This window comes from Anas platyrhynchos, chromosome 2, assembly GCF_047663525.1.
Source record: "Anas platyrhynchos isolate ZD024472 breed Pekin duck chromosome 2, IASCAAS_PekinDuck_T2T, whole genome shotgun sequence".
In the NCBI taxonomy this organism is placed as follows: domain Eukaryota; kingdom Metazoa; phylum Chordata; class Aves; order Anseriformes; family Anatidae; genus Anas; species Anas platyrhynchos.
The window spans coordinates 159,736,048-159,752,001 of NC_092588.1; the positions used below are offsets into that span (position 1 = coordinate 159,736,048).

General features: G+C 52.3%; 1 protein-coding gene and 1 non-coding gene across 2 annotated transcripts; both read left to right on the forward strand.

Moving 5' to 3' along the window:
• Positions 1 to 6,605: 6,605 nt before the first annotated feature.
• LOC119716263 (U2 spliceosomal RNA) lies at positions 6,606 to 6,796 on the forward strand. Its single transcript, XR_005264032.1, has one exon. It is a non-coding gene; the product is annotated as a U2 spliceosomal RNA (small nuclear RNA).
• A 1,570-nt stretch (positions 6,797 to 8,366) lies between these two features.
• Positions 8,367 to 12,698, forward strand: LOC119713020 (N-alpha-acetyltransferase 20). The gene is made up of 6 exons (XM_038174665.2): positions 8,367 to 8,527; positions 8,621 to 8,645; positions 8,734 to 8,824; positions 10,034 to 10,169; positions 11,242 to 11,387; positions 12,365 to 12,698. The coding sequence occupies exons 1-6, from the start codon at positions 8,475 to 8,477 to the stop codon at positions 12,448 to 12,450; spliced, it is 537 nt and encodes a 178-aa protein (XP_038030593.1). The 5' UTR covers positions 8,367 to 8,474; the 3' UTR covers positions 12,451 to 12,698.
• Positions 12,699 to 15,954: the final 3,256 nt, after the last annotated feature.

Sequence of the window (15,954 nt, forward strand, 5' to 3'; positions counted from 1 at the left end):
CGCAACTACGACATCATGGGCATAAGCGAAACCTGGTGGGATGAGTCCTGTGACTGGGGTGTTGCGATAGATGGTTACAGGCTCTTCAGGAGGGACAGGCAGGGTAGGCGAGGTGGTGGGGTGGCGATGTATGTAAAGCAGGGGCTGGACTGTGTGGAACTTCAGGTCGGCGATGGCAAAGTTGAGAGCCTCTGGGTAAGGATCAAGGGACGAACGAATAAAGGGGATGTCGTTGTGGGAGTCTATTACAGACCGCCTGGCCAGGACGATAGCGCCGATAAATTATTCTTTACAGAACTAAGAGAGGCCTCGAGATTAACTCCCCTTGTCCTTATGGGGGACTTCAACCTGCCAGACGTTAACTGGGAGTGCCACACGGCTGACACGAGCAAGTCCAGGAGGTTCATGAAGCACCTAGATGATTACTTCTTGGTGCAGGTGCTAACGGAGCCAACTAGGAAAGGTGCCCTCCTAGACCTGTTGCTAGAAAACAGAGAGGGTCTGGTGGGAGATGTGGTAATTGGTGGCCGCCTCGGTCATAGCGACCATGAAGTGGTTGAGTTCAAAATTTACGGTGACAGAAGGAAAAGTGCCACCAAAACCTCATCCCTAGATATGGGGAAAGCGGACTTCAGGCTGCTCAGGGAACTAGTCAGCAAGGTCCCCTGGGAAACTGCTCTTGAAGGCCTCGATGTCCACCAGTGCTGGTCATTCTTTAAGCGATGCCTCCTAGAAGCACAAGATCAGGCAATTCCTAAATCTCGCCAGTCGGGCAGGCGGGGCAGGAGGCCGGCGTGGCTGACCAGGAACATTCTGATGGAGATTAGGCGGAAACTTAGAGTGTTTCGCTACTGGAAGGAGGGCCAGGTGACATGGAAAGAATACAGGGATGCTGTTCGTGTTTGTAGGGAGAAAATTCGTGTGGCTAAAGCACACCTAGAGTTGAAGCTGGCTGTGTCTGTGAGAGAAAATAAAAAGTTTTTTTTTAGATATGTGAATGGAAAAAGGAGAACTAAAGAATACATAGGGCCGCTCCTTGATAGGGAAGGTCTCCTCACAGACAATGACATAGGCAAAGCAGAGACGCTTAACGCCTTCTTTGCCTCTGTCTTCAATGCCGATGATGGGCTTCGGGACCCAGGGTGCCCTGAGCTGGAGGACCGGGACGGTGGGGATGACAAACTCCCAACCGACCCTGAACGTGTGCGGGATTTGCTACTCCACCTGGATCCCTACAAGTCCATGGGTCCGGATGGGATTCATCCCCGGGTGCTGAAAGAGCTGGCGGACGTCATCGCGGAACCTCTCTCAATTATTTTTCAACGATCCTGGGAATCTGGAGAGGTCCCGGTAGACTGGAAGCTGGCAAATGTTGTGCCGATTTTCAAGAAGGGTCAGAAAGAAGACCCTAGCAATTACAGGCCTGTCAGTCTCACGTCAGTGCCTGGTAAAATCATGGAGAAGATGGTTCTCAAACTTATTGAGGCACACCTGGGGGACAAAGCAGTCATTGGTCCCAGCCAGCATGGGTTTGTGAAGGGTAGGTCCTGCCTAACTAACCTGATTTCCTTTTATGATAAGATCACCCGTATGGTGGACCAAGGGAAACCAGCTGATGTGATTTTTTTGGACTTCAGCAAGGCTTTTGACATGGTTTCCCATAGGATCCTACTGGACAAAATGTCCACCATACAGCTAAATAAAAACATCATACGATAGGTGAGCAATTGGCTAACGGGCAGGGCCCAAAGGGTTATGGTGAATGGGGCTGCGTCAGGCTGGCGGGCGGTCACCAGTGGGGTCCCTCAAGGCTCCATTTTAGGGCCGGTACTTTTCAATATTTTTATAAACGATCTGGATGTAGGAATAGAAGGTATTTTGAGCAAGTTTGCTGATGACACCAAACTTGGAGGAGTTGTGGACTCGAATGAGGGTGGAAAGGCCTTGCAGAGGGATCTGGATAGGTTGGAGAGCTGGGCGATCACCAACCGCATGAAGTTCAATAAGAGCAAGTGCCAGGTCCTGCACCTGGGACGGGGCAACCCTGGCTGCACGTACAGACTGGGCGATGAGACGCTGGAGAGCAGCCTAGAAGAGAGGGATCTGGGGGTCGTGGTAGACAGCAAGTTGAATATGAGCCAGCAGTGTGCCCTGGCAGCCAGGAGGGCCAACCGTGTCCTGGGGTGCATCAAGCACGGCATCGCTAGTAGGTCAAGGGAGGTGATTGTCCCGCTCTACTCTGCGCTGGTGAGGCCTCACCTCGAGTACTGTGTGCAGTTCTGGGCACCACAGTATAAAAAGGACATGAAACTGTTGGAGAGTGTCCAGAGGAGGGCTACGAAGATGGTGAAAGGCCTGGAGGGGAAGACGTACGAGGAACGGCTGAGGGCACTGGGCCTGTTCAGCCTGGAGAAGAGGAGGCTGAGGGGAGACCTCATCGCAGTCTACAACTTCCTCGTAAGGGGGTGTCGAGAGGCAGGAGACCTTTTCTCCATTAACACCAGTGACAGGACCCGCGGGAACGGGGTTAAGCTGAGGCAGGGGAAATTTAGGCTTGACATCAGGAGGGGGTTCTTCACAGAGAGGCTGGTTGCACACTGGAACAGGCTCCCCAGGGAAGTGGTCACTGCACCGAGCCTGTCTGAATTTAAGAAGAGATTGGACTGTGCACTTAGTCACATGGTCTGAACTTTTGGGTAGACCTGTGCGGTGTCAAGAGTTGGACTTGATGATCCTTAAGGGTCCCTTCCAACTCAGGATATTCTATGATTCTATGATTATCAAAGTGGCAGAACGGAGAGAGTCGCTTCTGTGGTGGTTTGGCCTTGAGCCCTTGGGAATTTGGTAAGAAGGGGGAGAGCGAATTTATTTAGGCCTCAATACCTTTTCAAGCCCCCATATTGATGGATACGTAGGAGTGATTCCTTGTTTTGTGCGAGCTTACTAACAAAGTGCATGAGAAAAAATGGCACTCGGCTTGAAATTCGGCCCTGATGAAATGTAAATTTTGTGGAAAAGGTGGTTTTGTTTGTCTAGAAGACGGAGGGCTGAGTGCTTCAGGTGTCTTCCCGAAGACCTGTGGATTTCTGATTGGAACGGGGCTCATCAATAATCTGAAATAGTAACGTTTGTACGTGGACAGAAGAGTTGAATCCCAGAGAACTGGGACATTTGGGAAGAAGATTAGGAAAAGAGAGTAAAAACCTGTCACTGGACCCCCAGTCACTGGAGCCCCAGGTGCGGCTAATGAGGGTGGTGATCTGGGCAGCCCCTCCTCATAAAAGGGCTGCACCTGGGTGAGGGTGGCAGCTGTGGGGCTGGTGGAGGAGGAAGGCGATGAGGGGGCTGTAGTTGCAGTTGGTCTGCCTTGCAGCCCCTCTGCTGCTTGGGGCAGCCAAGCTGGGTCCGGAAAGGTCTTTAGAGAAACCTTGGAGCACGGTGAGGCTACTGAGCGTTGCTGGGACCGTGGCAAGGAAGAAGGTGCGTGCAAGCGGGAGTTCCTGGGATCGTGGCAGTCCTGGGCAGCAGGGCTGCCTGTGTGCTGAGGCTGGCTGGGGGAGGACTCACCGAAAGTTGGGGTGGGCGGGTGGGCGCGCGCAGGCACGGTGAGCCCCGTATGCGAGGAAAGCCCCGCACGTCTGTGCGCGTGCTGTCATTCTTCATGAATCTGAGCGACTCTTCCTGTAACGCCCTTGAGTCGACACATGGCAACTCAGGCAGACGACATACAGCATTATACAGCAACTACAGCAATTGTACAACCCAAAGGACTGCCTGTTCTCACCCCAGATGCCCTTGAGGGTTTTCAGACTGCCCCATACTTCTGCATCAGCTGCCAAGTGCACCCACTTGAGCAAAAGCAGCCCCATGGACGGCTTTGCCTTTGCCTTTGCCTGAGGCAGGCATAAGTCAGACCGTCTTCACCAGTATGGCTTTTTTTTTTTTTTTTTTTTTTTTTTAAATATGCCCTGCAAGGACTTTATCCCTTTCTCCGTGTGTAGGAGTTTCCATTGGGCAGGGCTAGCTCGATTGGGCAGACTAACCAGGTGGCTGTTGCTACATGTGCATCCTACCTGGGCAGCCTGCTCTAAGGAACCTGCTTTGGCAGGGGGGTTGGACCCGACGATATTTCGAGGTCCCTTCCAAGCCCTACAATTCTGTGATTCTGTGATCTGTGGTGGCTTTACCTTTCTAGGCAGTTGATGATCTCCACCGCAACTGCTCTCTCACTCCCCTTCCTCAGAAGAGGAGGGGAAGAAGAAAAGGAAAGGAACAACTCGTGGGTTGAGATAAGGATAATTTAATTAAAGGAAAAAAAATATTAAGGGAAAATTGTTATTAAATAATTTCCCTAAAGGGAAAGGGGGAGGAAAAAAAAAAAAGGAAAACAAAAGTAAAGGCTGTGTGGAAGTGCAGAGGAAAGAAATTACTCTCTACTTCCCCCCAGTGAGCGATGCTTGACCACGTCCTTGAAGCAGGGCCTCAACGCACATAGCCGTTGTTCGGGAGGACAGATGTTCTCCCCACGAGAGCCCACCCCTCCCCTCTTCTTCCACTTTTATTGCCGAGTGTGACGCCATACGGTATGGAATATCCCTTTGGTTGCTTTACGTCAGCTGCTCTGCTGATGTTCCTTCCTCCCCTCTCGCCCACCCCCAGGCCTGCTGGCTCTGGGCGGGGGACAGGGGGGTTGAGGGAATCCTGACCCTGTGCCAGTATTGCTCAGCAGCAGACACAACTCTGGTGTGATACCAGTGCCGTTCTAGCTACAAGTGCAGAGCACAGCACCGTGTGGGCTGCCGCAGGGAAAGTTATCTCCATCCCAGCCAGACCCAGTACAGCATCCCAACGGCTGAATGGCTCAGCACCCATTGCTTTTAGCGTACTCTTTGTCAGTCTGTTGGTGTTTGTTTGTTTATTTATTTTCCCTGGACACTGGTGCAGGAGAAGGGATGTGGTATACCCGTTCAATGCCATGCTCTTTGGTCCAGGTGTTTATGAGGTCATTGTGGAAATGAATCCCACTGTCTGATGCAATTATTTCTGATGTGCCGTGTTGACGTGGGACTGTGAGAAAATGTCGCGTTTTTGCAGTAGAACGTGTTTTTGCAGTGGAAAATTCCACTAAGCTCGCGTATCCAGAAGTGCTTGTGCAGGCACGACAGCAGCCCAGCAGTGGAGAGTACGTTAAGCAGGTAAGGGGAAGGTCCCACTGTCCCAAAATAAGGAGGACGGGTAAGAGAAGCAGGGCAAGCAGTGCAAAATCACTAGAAGCAAAAGATCGTGGGCCCTGTGGTCACAAGAGAAGATGGGGCGGAAGGAGAAATTAACGGTTGGTCAAGTAAAACTGGATCTGTGCGGTACAGCGACAAGTGCTGAGTAGCTCGTGAACCTGTTGCGCTCAGCCAGGGAGGAAACGGGAGGAATCAAGCCTCGGTTAAGAGGGTTATAATACAAGGTTACGATATGCTTTTGGGGGTTGCTCCCGCTTGCAGGACCCCCGCCGCTGCGATCGAGAATAAAACAGCTTTGCAGAAGACCCTGTCTGAGCAAGTTATTGAGGTTTTGTTTTTTTTTTCTTTTTTTCCTCCCCTCCCAAGACTTGCCTTTCAAAGCCCAGGACGGTGTTCCGGGTGGAAAGCCACGTTTCCAGGGGAAGGAGGGGAAGGCGACAGGGCCTGGCCGCGACGCCGGGGCAGGGGGAGCCCCTGCAGCTGCTGAGCTTCGGCACAGCTCAGCGCCACGCAGCCGTTTCCTCGCCGCCTCAATCTCACCCCTCCGGGAAAGGGGGGAGAATCGGGGGGGGGGTGGGGAACGCGTGCCGGCTGAGATAAAGACAGTTCAACAGGACAGAAAATTAAGAGAAAGTAGTGACAACCACGCGCACGCAGGCACCGAGCTCCTGCCGCACGCTGCAGTTGCTCCCCACACGCGTGTCCGATGGCCCAGCCGCTTCCTGAGCAGCAGCCGCCCCCCGGCCGTCCTTCCCGGCCGGTGCTCCGCGTGACGGCGTGCGCTCCGGACGGCCCTTTGTGGGCAGCTCGGGTCGCTGTCCCGGTCGCGCCTCCTCCCAGCTCCCGGAGCACACACAGCGTCTCCTCTCCGCCCAGAGCTCGCGGCCCCTCCTCGTGCGGCGGCTCCGCTCCGCCCCGCGGCCCCGTGCCTCGCTCCGGAGGCGTCCGCAGGCGCTGAACGGCAGGGCGGAGGACCCCCGCCGGAGGCAGCGCCGTGACTCCCGGCCAGAGCTCCCCGGCCGGCCGCGCGCAGCTCCCGCGGCGCTGCTCGGGGCCGCCGGGGCGGGCGGCCTGGGGCCCCGGCCAATGAGGCGGCAGCTAGCGGCGCGGCTCCGCGGAGATGGGCGGGGCATGCAAATTCGTGTCGGGGCCCAGCCAATCGGGCGCTTGGGGGCCCGAACGGGCCGCTGGGAGGCCCCGGCGCCGCGGCGGCGGGGCGCTTGGGGGTCGCGGCTGCGAGCGGAGCGCGGGCGAGGGCGGGCGAGGGCGGCGGGTTGAGGCCCGGGAGGGCGGGGGCGGGCGGTGGAGCAGTGGCCGTGAGGTCGGGGTGGTGGGCGCGGGAGCGGGCGGCGCGGGGCGGGGCCGGTGGGCATCGCTTCTCGGCCTTTTGGCTAAGATCAAGTGTAGTATCTGTTCTTATCAGTTTAATATCTGATACGTCCTCGATGAGAGGACTTTATATTAAACGGATTTTTGGGCTCGGGAGTTGGATCCGGAGCTTGCTCCCTCCGCTCCGCGCATCGTCCCGGTATTGCAGTACCTCCGGGAACGGTGCACCTCCCTCGGGAGGTTGCTGTGCGAGTGCAAAGACAGAGCTGGCCGCTGGGGGGCGGCGGGATGGGAGGACGCGCGGCGCGGGACGGGACGGGGCAGCGGCCCCCGAGGAGCAGCTGCCGCCCGGCCGCCGCAGGCTTCCCGGCTCGGCGGAGGGCACGGCGCGGCCCAGCGCGTGCGCTCGCTTCCCGCCTCGCTGCCCCTTCCGCGGGCCGGAACGGCTCTCTGCCCCCCCGCCAGCGCCTGCCGCCCCTTTGCACCGGGGAAGCGGCCGGGGCGCGGCGGGGGCAGCGTGGTTCGGAAGGTTTTCTTGGGCTTGCAGCTGGGGCTGGCGAGAGAGGGAGTTAGGAGAATCTGACCGGGTAGAGAGAGAGCGCTGGCAGCATGCAACTACGATGCTCCCTGCTGTCTCTGCCGACTATGCTGCCTTGTGCAAAATAACTAAAGCAAGAAGCCTCGGGCCCCTTGCCGAGGTCACTCTCTTCGTAAGAGTGGGAGCCTGTCTTAAGAAACGGGCAGAAACCGGTCCTGCGCATGGACAGGAGCCAAGGAGCAACCGACTCTGCGCAAAGACAAGAGGCCAACTAGCGGGGACGAGGAAGGGCCACCAACCTTCATCCCCATGACCCCCGATGACCGCCACCGGGAGACACTGCGCGAGCGCGGGTGGGGGGGGTGCTTGTGGAAATGACTTCTCGAACTGCTTTTAACGTGAGGCGGGGACAGGCTGTGAATACGTGTAGGCGCGCTGTGAAACTTCGTGCAAATGAAACTCTTTGCTGCGTAGAACCGCGGCAAATTGCCGCGTCCGGTGCACACGACTTTGGCGGGACTACCCCCCCGTGCTGCCCAGCGCTGAATAAACAGACCTACTTTTGCAGCCTTACTGATTGTGGACTCTGTTTGCCGCAAGTCAGTTTGGCGAGCCGGCCGGGAGAGGCGTTCCGCTCGCTCGGCTGCGGGATGGGCTGCGGAGCGGACGCCCCTAGGTGCACCCCGAGCATTTTACTCGGGGGAGCCTCCGCTCTGAGCCGCTCACCGCGGGAGCAGACAAAGACCTCCTGAGGCCGCGGACAAACAGTAAGCTTTACAGTACGGGAAGGGCCCGTAAGTCGTACGGGTGGCCGGGGCGGCTGGTAAGTCGCACAGAGACGTCTGGCGTGCAGCAGAGTCCCCGTATGGGGGGACTACCAAAGGACTACCCACTCGGTGCACGCAGAGGCGCAAGCATGGGTGTCGGTAGCCTAGTAACAGGGTGTCTGGAAGGGTTTTTTTTTTTTTTTTTTCCTTCCGTCGTTCCGTATAACAAACAGCATTCCTGGCAGGTGAGCAATTTAAGCAGCCGCAGCTCCAAGCACTGGTGCGGTTCAGAGGGCAGGGTGCGGGTCCGATGTCCCGTAGAGCCCCAGAGCGCCCGGAGGAAGGACACGGGGGTGCCGTGGGGGAGCCGGGGGAAAGCAGAGGGGGCCCGCACGGGTCGCTTGGCGAGGAGGCGGCCGCGGCGCCCCCCGCGAGCCTTGGCCCTGCCGCGCGGCGCCGGCCCGGGCGGGCGGCTGCAGGGCGGGGCCGGGCCGCGGGGCGGGGTCGGCGGAGCTGCCCCTCCTCCGTGCCGGAAGGAAGAGGCCCCGGGCGGCGGGAGCATTGCCGGGGCAGCGCCGGTAGCGGTGGCGGCGGCCCAGCAGCGCCATGACGTCGCTCCGCGCCTTCACCTGCGACGACCTGTTCCGCTTCAACAACATGTGAGTGACACCACCTCCCCCCCCCAGCCCCGGCCCCGGCCCCGCAGCCCGGCCGGGCCCGCGCTGAGCGTCTCTCCCTCTCCCTCCCCGCAGCAACCTGGACCCGCTGACGGAGACCGTATCCTTCCGCTGCCGCCGGCCGCCTGGCGGGAGGCCTCGGGGGGCGCCGCGCCGGTGTGGCTGTGCTCCTTAACTGGCAGCCGCAGTACGGGATCCCCTTCTACCTGCAGTACCTGGCGCACTGGCCCGAGTACTTCATCGTGGCGGAGGCGCCCGGCGGGGAGCTGATGGGTTACAGTGAGTGCCCCGGACCCGGACCCGGCCCCGGCCCCGGCCCCGCCGCTCCGGGGCCGCAGCGCTCGGCGGGGGCTCCGGCTGCTCTCGGGCCGCGGGGCGGGCGCGCTGCGAGCGGCGCTGAGCTCCGGGCGCGGGCTCGGGCTTCCCTTCGCCCGCCGAGAGCCAGCCCTGGGCCGGGGAGCCGAGCCTTGCCTTGCTTTGTCTTGCCTTGCCGCGGTGGCGTTCGCCAGCAGTACCCGCTACTCGGGCTGTCTGCCGGTTCGCCCTCCTCATTATCGCTGCCCCGGCATCCCGGGAGGCCTTTGCAGAGACTGGGGAAATGGCCCGTTCTATGTGTTGAAGCCTAAAGCATTGGTGCTGTGAGTGACGGGTGTTTCTGAAGTACTGCGTGCGACAGGAGGCTTGGAGGGTTGTTTGCAATCTAATGCTTGCGTGGTGCTATGTAGAAACAAGCTCCAAAGACACCCCCGCTCCCCACCCGACCCCTCCCCCCAAAATAACAAACAAACAGAAAAACCCACCTCTTTTGGCTACATGTAACGTGTTTTCAGGGTCTAAGCTGTCTTTTGCCAGATTAGCAAAGCTGCCCAAGTTCTACCCCCTCAAAGCATCCAGAAATTTCCTTTAGTTGCTAGGGTGATGAACTAGTTTTTTGGCTTGTAGCCCTCTGTTCTTCCATTATTCCAGTCAGACCCCGAATTCTGCTCGTTTAAAGACTGGTGAGAATTGATTAAGGCTTTTATTTAGAAGGCACTCCTCAAAAAACAAGTTTTGAAAAATGATTTAACTTTTTTAATGCTAGTCAAGAGACAAGTGTAAAACAAGCAAAATGATGTCTGATGCAATGAAGCAGAACTGATGAGAACCATCTGCATTGTCTGCGGTAGGTGAAGTTGGGTGTCAGAATAGGTTCTGTTAGCGTGCAGTTGGTGAAATCAGGAACTAGCATCTGGGGGTCTTTCAAGTAGAGCTTGGAATCCAGATGGAAATGTGACCTTCAGGGGCCTTGCCTGCCTCTCTCTGAAGCTCTGATATTTGACCTGTAACCGTACAGAGTTGCTAAGTCATAGAGCGATAATACAGACATGCCTTGTTCAGCTTTTTGCCACAGTTGTTGCAGCATGTGTTCATATACTCCTCTGTAACGATGTACACCTGGGGTGCGTTGTCCCAGAGGTGCTGCTGTGCTGATACTCTGTCTGTCCGCAGTAATGGGTAAAGCAGAAGGCTCTGTGGCCAGGGAAGAATGGCACGGACATGTTACTGCTCTCTCGGTTGCACCAGAATTTCGACGGCTGGGTTTGGCTGCCAAGTTGATGGAACTATTGGAAGAAATCTCAGAAAAGTGAGTATTACCCTTCTCTTTAAGCTGATCTTGTAAAGTGTTCTTTCTGTAGACTTTTGTCCCTGGTTTAGGTATTTGTTTTACATGAAACATACCCAGACTCCCGGACTTCTCTATTAAATAGCGCCCCCAACTGACTGAAATTCCCTGTAGTTAGAGAACAAGAACTAAAAACTTTGCTCGGCATTTTAAAATGTCTTGGTTTCTATGAAAGCTCACTTGCCATGATGAATGGGAAGTAGTCTAAATTTCAGCAAAGACACAGTATAAAGTATCCTTTTCTTGATATTTTGTGAAGTTCTTTTCCTACCAACAGTGATTTCCACAGTGCCCCCAACATACTTGTTTAGCGGCTGTGGGCTTTGTGCGGGTTCCCTTGGACACAATATTATGCAAATGTAGTGCTGCAGACAGTAACTTAGCTTATTTTCCATCTCATGCTGGTTTACTCGTACCTGCAGAAAATAAACACATTAGGGAAATGTCCCTAGCTCGTGCCAGTAGAGCAACCCTGTTGTGGTTGGTTGAATCCCCAAATTGCTTGATTCTTTGAAGAACTTGCATACTGAGGGCTGTCTCCTGTTAGGCAACTGAATTGTGAGACTGATTTTTCTTCCCCTGTTCATTTTGAAGGGGGCAGTCCCTAAGCTAGTGCAATGTAAATGCATCTAAAATACGGATTATAATTAAAATAATTATATATATATACACACACACACATACATATATATATTTATATTCATATAATATTATATATATATAATTATTCATATATATATATATATATATATATGAAAATGAGGCTTCTGTGGGTATTTGGCTGGCCCTGTTCTTTTTGTTAATAATTCTGAGATGGTGTAGAAGATTGTTCATGTGACCAAAAAAAAAAAATAACTTCTGCCAATACTGGGCTTGTCCCATGCTAAAAGGAGTGCATCAGTTATTACAGCGTGAAGCATACCTGATTAGTGTATTGGCTCATCAGACCTGTTCTTGGTTACATGTTGTGGGTTTTTAATTGGAAATATATTCACCTGCTCGTTCTTACTGTGTTTTGTTTATTTTTTAAAAGAAAGGGCGGATTTTTCGTTGATCTCTTTGTGAGAGTATCAAATCAGGTTGCGGTAAACATGTATAAGCAACTGGGCTACAGTGTGTACCGGACAGTGTTAGAGTACTATTCTGCTAGCAATGGAGAGCCTGATGAGGATGCTTATGGTAAGTACTTGTTCTACCCCACGTTGAATGGAAAGATCCTCTTGTGTGTCCCAGGGTTGTCCCTGTGTTTTGTTTATAGGTAAAAAGTTAAGGTGGTTGTTGTTTAATGGGATTTTACTTCTTCCTTTAGATAGCTTTTCCTGCTGAGGATTAATATCTGTTAAAAAGCTCAGCCTTGTGGTTTGAACGTTTCATTGTATCCACGGTAAAATAAAATACCAGATGAGTAAGCTATCAAGTACAAAGACATGTTATTCTGTGAGTAAGGATAAATAACGTTCGGTTACTTATCTAATGGAAAGAATGCTCCTGGCAGGTGCCTGGACTTCTTCCTGATGCCACTGGGAAGAGGAATGGCTGTGCTTTCCTTCTTCCTTTCTCTTCCCTCCTTTTCTGTGACAGTCCGTCCCCCCGTCCCCCCCCTCCCCCCCCCGCTTTTGTTTTGTTGTCCCTTGATTATACAGACTTGAGGAATTGTTTTTCTCAGCCAATTAAAATCTTACAGAGGCTAATGGTCCACAGTGACAGAGAATTGGGTGGCCTTTTCAATTTAAAGGATAAAGGACGTGGAAATTTCAAGTACTGTGTTAACAAAACAGGAGTACTAGGTGCTTGTTATTGCAAGGTATTTTTTCCTGTAAGTGTCCTCCACGAAAGCTTCTTTGGGCTTGCTGCGTATCTTTTCTGTTCATCCATTCATCGTTTCAGATTAAAGTAACATACAAAATACAAAGGCTGTGGACAGACAACTACAGTTGTTACAGATGACTTAAGTCATGTTTGCCCTTTTAGCCTGCCATTTTCTTGACATTCAGCTGAATTTTGTGCCGCACTAATGATTTGAATTGTTAACATTGCTGCCAAAATCAGCTTGATTGAAAGTGATAACTTTCAATCTAACTGTAATAGGGAATTCGCTTAGTATGGCTTTGTGCAACAACTCTTGTTACAACAACATCTTTTTCCTCTTGCTACAGATATGAGAAAAGCTCTTTCCAGAGATACGGAGAAGAAATCTATTATACCTCTTCCTCATCCTGTGAGACCGGAAGACATCGAGTAACTGTAAACCATGATTCTAAGGCAACATGCTAAGAATTTTGGATTGCTTTTCTGTCTACCCCCCAAAACCTTACAGATGAGAAAACATAGCCGCAATGTTTTTTTTCTCGTGAAATACCAAAAGCAATATTGAGAAGTTTACTTACACAGTCTTTATTGGTAATAGCTGCAGACTTCTGAACTTCCCCTAGTGAATTTTCTTTTCAAATATTGGTAATGCAGAGACTATTAAATGGAATCACCTGGTGACATGGTGCACAGTGTGTGTTTTTTACTTTTCTCAAATCAAAAATTATTGGCCAGTAATAGTAAAACTCCTAAAAATGCCATTATTCATGACCAGTGAAAACATTATTGTACAATACCCAGGAAGAGGGACAAGGGGAGGTAGTGTATTAATACTTTTGTAGAAACTACACCTGTTACGGACAATTTGGACATTTTGTTCGAGTTCTGTGGCACAAGGAAGGGCTGAACTCAATTTGGTCCACACTCAATTTGGAAAATCCAGGCAAATAAAGAACTCAAGGAGTCCCATCTACGAAGGACCTGATTCAAGACCAGTTCTTCGTACCATACATAAACATGGAATGCTGCATCCACTGAAATAAGCCACAGTAGGGGTTTCTTTTGTTCTCATCCTATACTGCAGGTATTTAACGTCAGGGTGGAACGCCACCTGCTGGTCGGAAGTAACTACTGCAGGCGGCCGAACGCCACCCATGCGCGGTGGCACCGGAGGGCGGCCTCTGCCGCCACCTGCTGGTGGAAAAAGAATACTGCAGGCGGCCGGGGGGCGCGCATGCGCGGTGGAGCCCGCGGGCGCCCTCTGCCGCTACCTGTTGGTGGGAAAGGGGTTCTTTTGCCTGCACTCCTCATGCTGTAAACTAGGGATAGGGGAAAATAAATAAATAAATAAAAGAACACAGCTGCTGCTCCTGCTCTCTTTCTTGTGCTTTGCCCCCTCCCCTTTCCCAGGTGATTGGGTTTGCGTGCTGGGCGGGGCCAAATGTTATACGAGCCCTAGGCGTTCTATCAGAGAGCTCCTTCTGCCTGGGCTGCTCTTTGGGGTCAGTGCTTTGTTTATTCTTCTGTTAGCTACTTGCATGGTTCTTTTCGTGGGTCAGAGTCTTGTACGATATTTTAGAGGAAAGCAATCTAGTAGTACGTGCATTTATTGCATGAAGCTCTTTGGAGGTGATTAATTGTTATAGCACTTTTATGGATAGGATGTCAATGTTATTTTGTGTGTTTGCTTTGTTGTTCTAGGTCCCTCATGATTTTTGCAGGGTTATAGGGCAGATGCCACCAGGTCTACCCCTTTTGTTGTTTTTGTTTTGTTTGATTTATTTTTCTTATTTTCTTTTTCGGAAGGGGGTTTGGGATTTGAGCGTCCTATTTTTTTGGGTTTGGGATTTGAGCATCTTACTTTTGTGGGTTTGGGATTTGAGCGTCTTAAGTGTTTGGGTTAGGGCTTTTAGGCATAGGACTTCAGGGGTTTAGTGTGGTGGATAGTTTGGCTTAGGTCTGTAGGGGTTTCGAGGACTTTTAGGGTTAGGGCTTGCGGCTTTTTTGTGTAAGGGCGGTAAGGGCTAGGGTTCCAGGGAGTGCTGTTAAATGGAGTTCTCGACAACTCGGCCTCTGATTGGCCGTGCCGGCTGCCCAGGGAATGCTGGTAGGTGTAGTTTTCCGGCACAAGGCTTCCGGTAGGCCACGTTGAGTGCCCAGAGCATGCCGGGAAATGAAGTTCTGGGACTCTGAACTTCCGGTAGGCCATGCAGAGCACCCAGAGCATACCGGGAAATGTAGTTCTGGGACTCCGAACTTCCGGTAGGCCATGTTGGGTGCCCAGAGCATACTGGGAAATGTAGTTCTGGGACTCCTTACTTCCGGGAGGCCATATTGGGTGCACAGAGCATACCGGGAAATGTAGTTCTGGGCCTCCGAACTTCCGGGAGGCCATGTTGGGTGTCCAGAGCATGCCGGGAAATGCAGTTCTCGGGAAGTAGGGTTGGGGTTAGGGACTAGGGCTGGGGCTAGGGTTAGAGTTTAGGGTGAGGGTTGGGGTTGGGGTTGGGGTTAGGGTTACGGGTAGTGAATGCTGGTTCTCTGTGTTTGCAGGTGACGGTGAGCGTGTGTAAACTAATTCCAGTTGAAGAAGTTTCAGTTACTTGCTTGGTGACATTATCGGTTCAACATTAAAAGCGGCAGCAAAAGCAAAAGGGGATTGTTGCTTCTAGAAACACCACAGGTCTCTTGTCTGCTCTCGGAATGTTTTTGAGATAAACCAGATTTAAAAAAAACAAAGGAAAAAAAAAAACACGTCTGCTTCTTTTGCTCTCTTCCTACTGTCTTGTGCTTTGCCCCTCCCCTTTTCCAGGTGATTGGGTTTGGGTGCTGGGCGGGGCTGAATGCTATATGAGCCCCAGGCATGCTATCAGAGAGCTCCTTCTGCCTGGGCTGCTCCTTGGGGTAAGTGCTTTGTTTTTCCTTTAGTTAGTTGCAGGGTTCTCTAGGCAGGCTGGAGTTTATAGATTTCTAGAATTTTTAAGTGCTTGGAATTCACTTAGGAGAGGGATGTTTAATAGAGGTTTCTGGCTCACTGTTTTTTGGGATGGTGGGATACTCTTCTGTTTTTGAGCTATATTTTAATCTCTAGATGTGTAAACCCACTTGTGTAATTTTCCAGAGGACTAAAATCAGCTTGATTGCATGGTACCTGTGGCTTGGCAGCGTAGATGCAGCATTACCAAGAGACTGAGCAGGGTTGTATCAGAGTCACCTTTTTTATCTGCAAGGGGTAAGTCTGTGATTACCCCTGCCGGGGCTGCTGTGTGCGCATGTCTTTTTGGCATTTGTGGAGCTTGTTTTTTTTTTTTTTTTTTTTTTTTTTTTGCGTGTGTGTATGTTCTAACTTTTTCTTTTTTTTTTTGAGGGGTGAATAGTGTGTGTGCTGAGCGTGGTTGCTAGGTAGATGTGGGGAGCTGCTCAGGACTGGTAGGTTTGGTTTCTCGGAGTGTGCGGCATCCTTCCTGTGTGATGCGACTGATTGTTGGGCGGGAATGTTCCAGCTTTTGTGTGTGTGTTGGGCAATGTAGCTTGTGTAGTGTGTGTTGTGTGGCCCGGGTGGAGCTTGCTGTGGTGCTGTGAGCGAACAATCTCAGTTAGAGCTGGTGAGCAGCTGAAGTACCAGAGCAGGGAAGAGAGAGGTCTTGCAGGAGGTACACTGTAGCAGTGAGGTGCCTCAGAGTGTGCTTTTCTCCTGTCTTTGCAGTTACTTTGTGCAGTTGTGGAGAGGGAAGGGAAATCCGCATGTCATGAAGCACCGAGGGAAGGTGAGTGTTGTCAGCCTGGTCATCCCTTATCCGAAGCGAAGGGAAGGTTGTTTGGTGTTTGGTTGTTTTGGCGTATGATCTCTTCTGCTCCTAGATCTTTCTTTCTACGTAAAAAAAAAAAAAAAAAAAAAAAAAAAAACGTTTGAGCTATTTGCAGTTAAGAAAGTTCC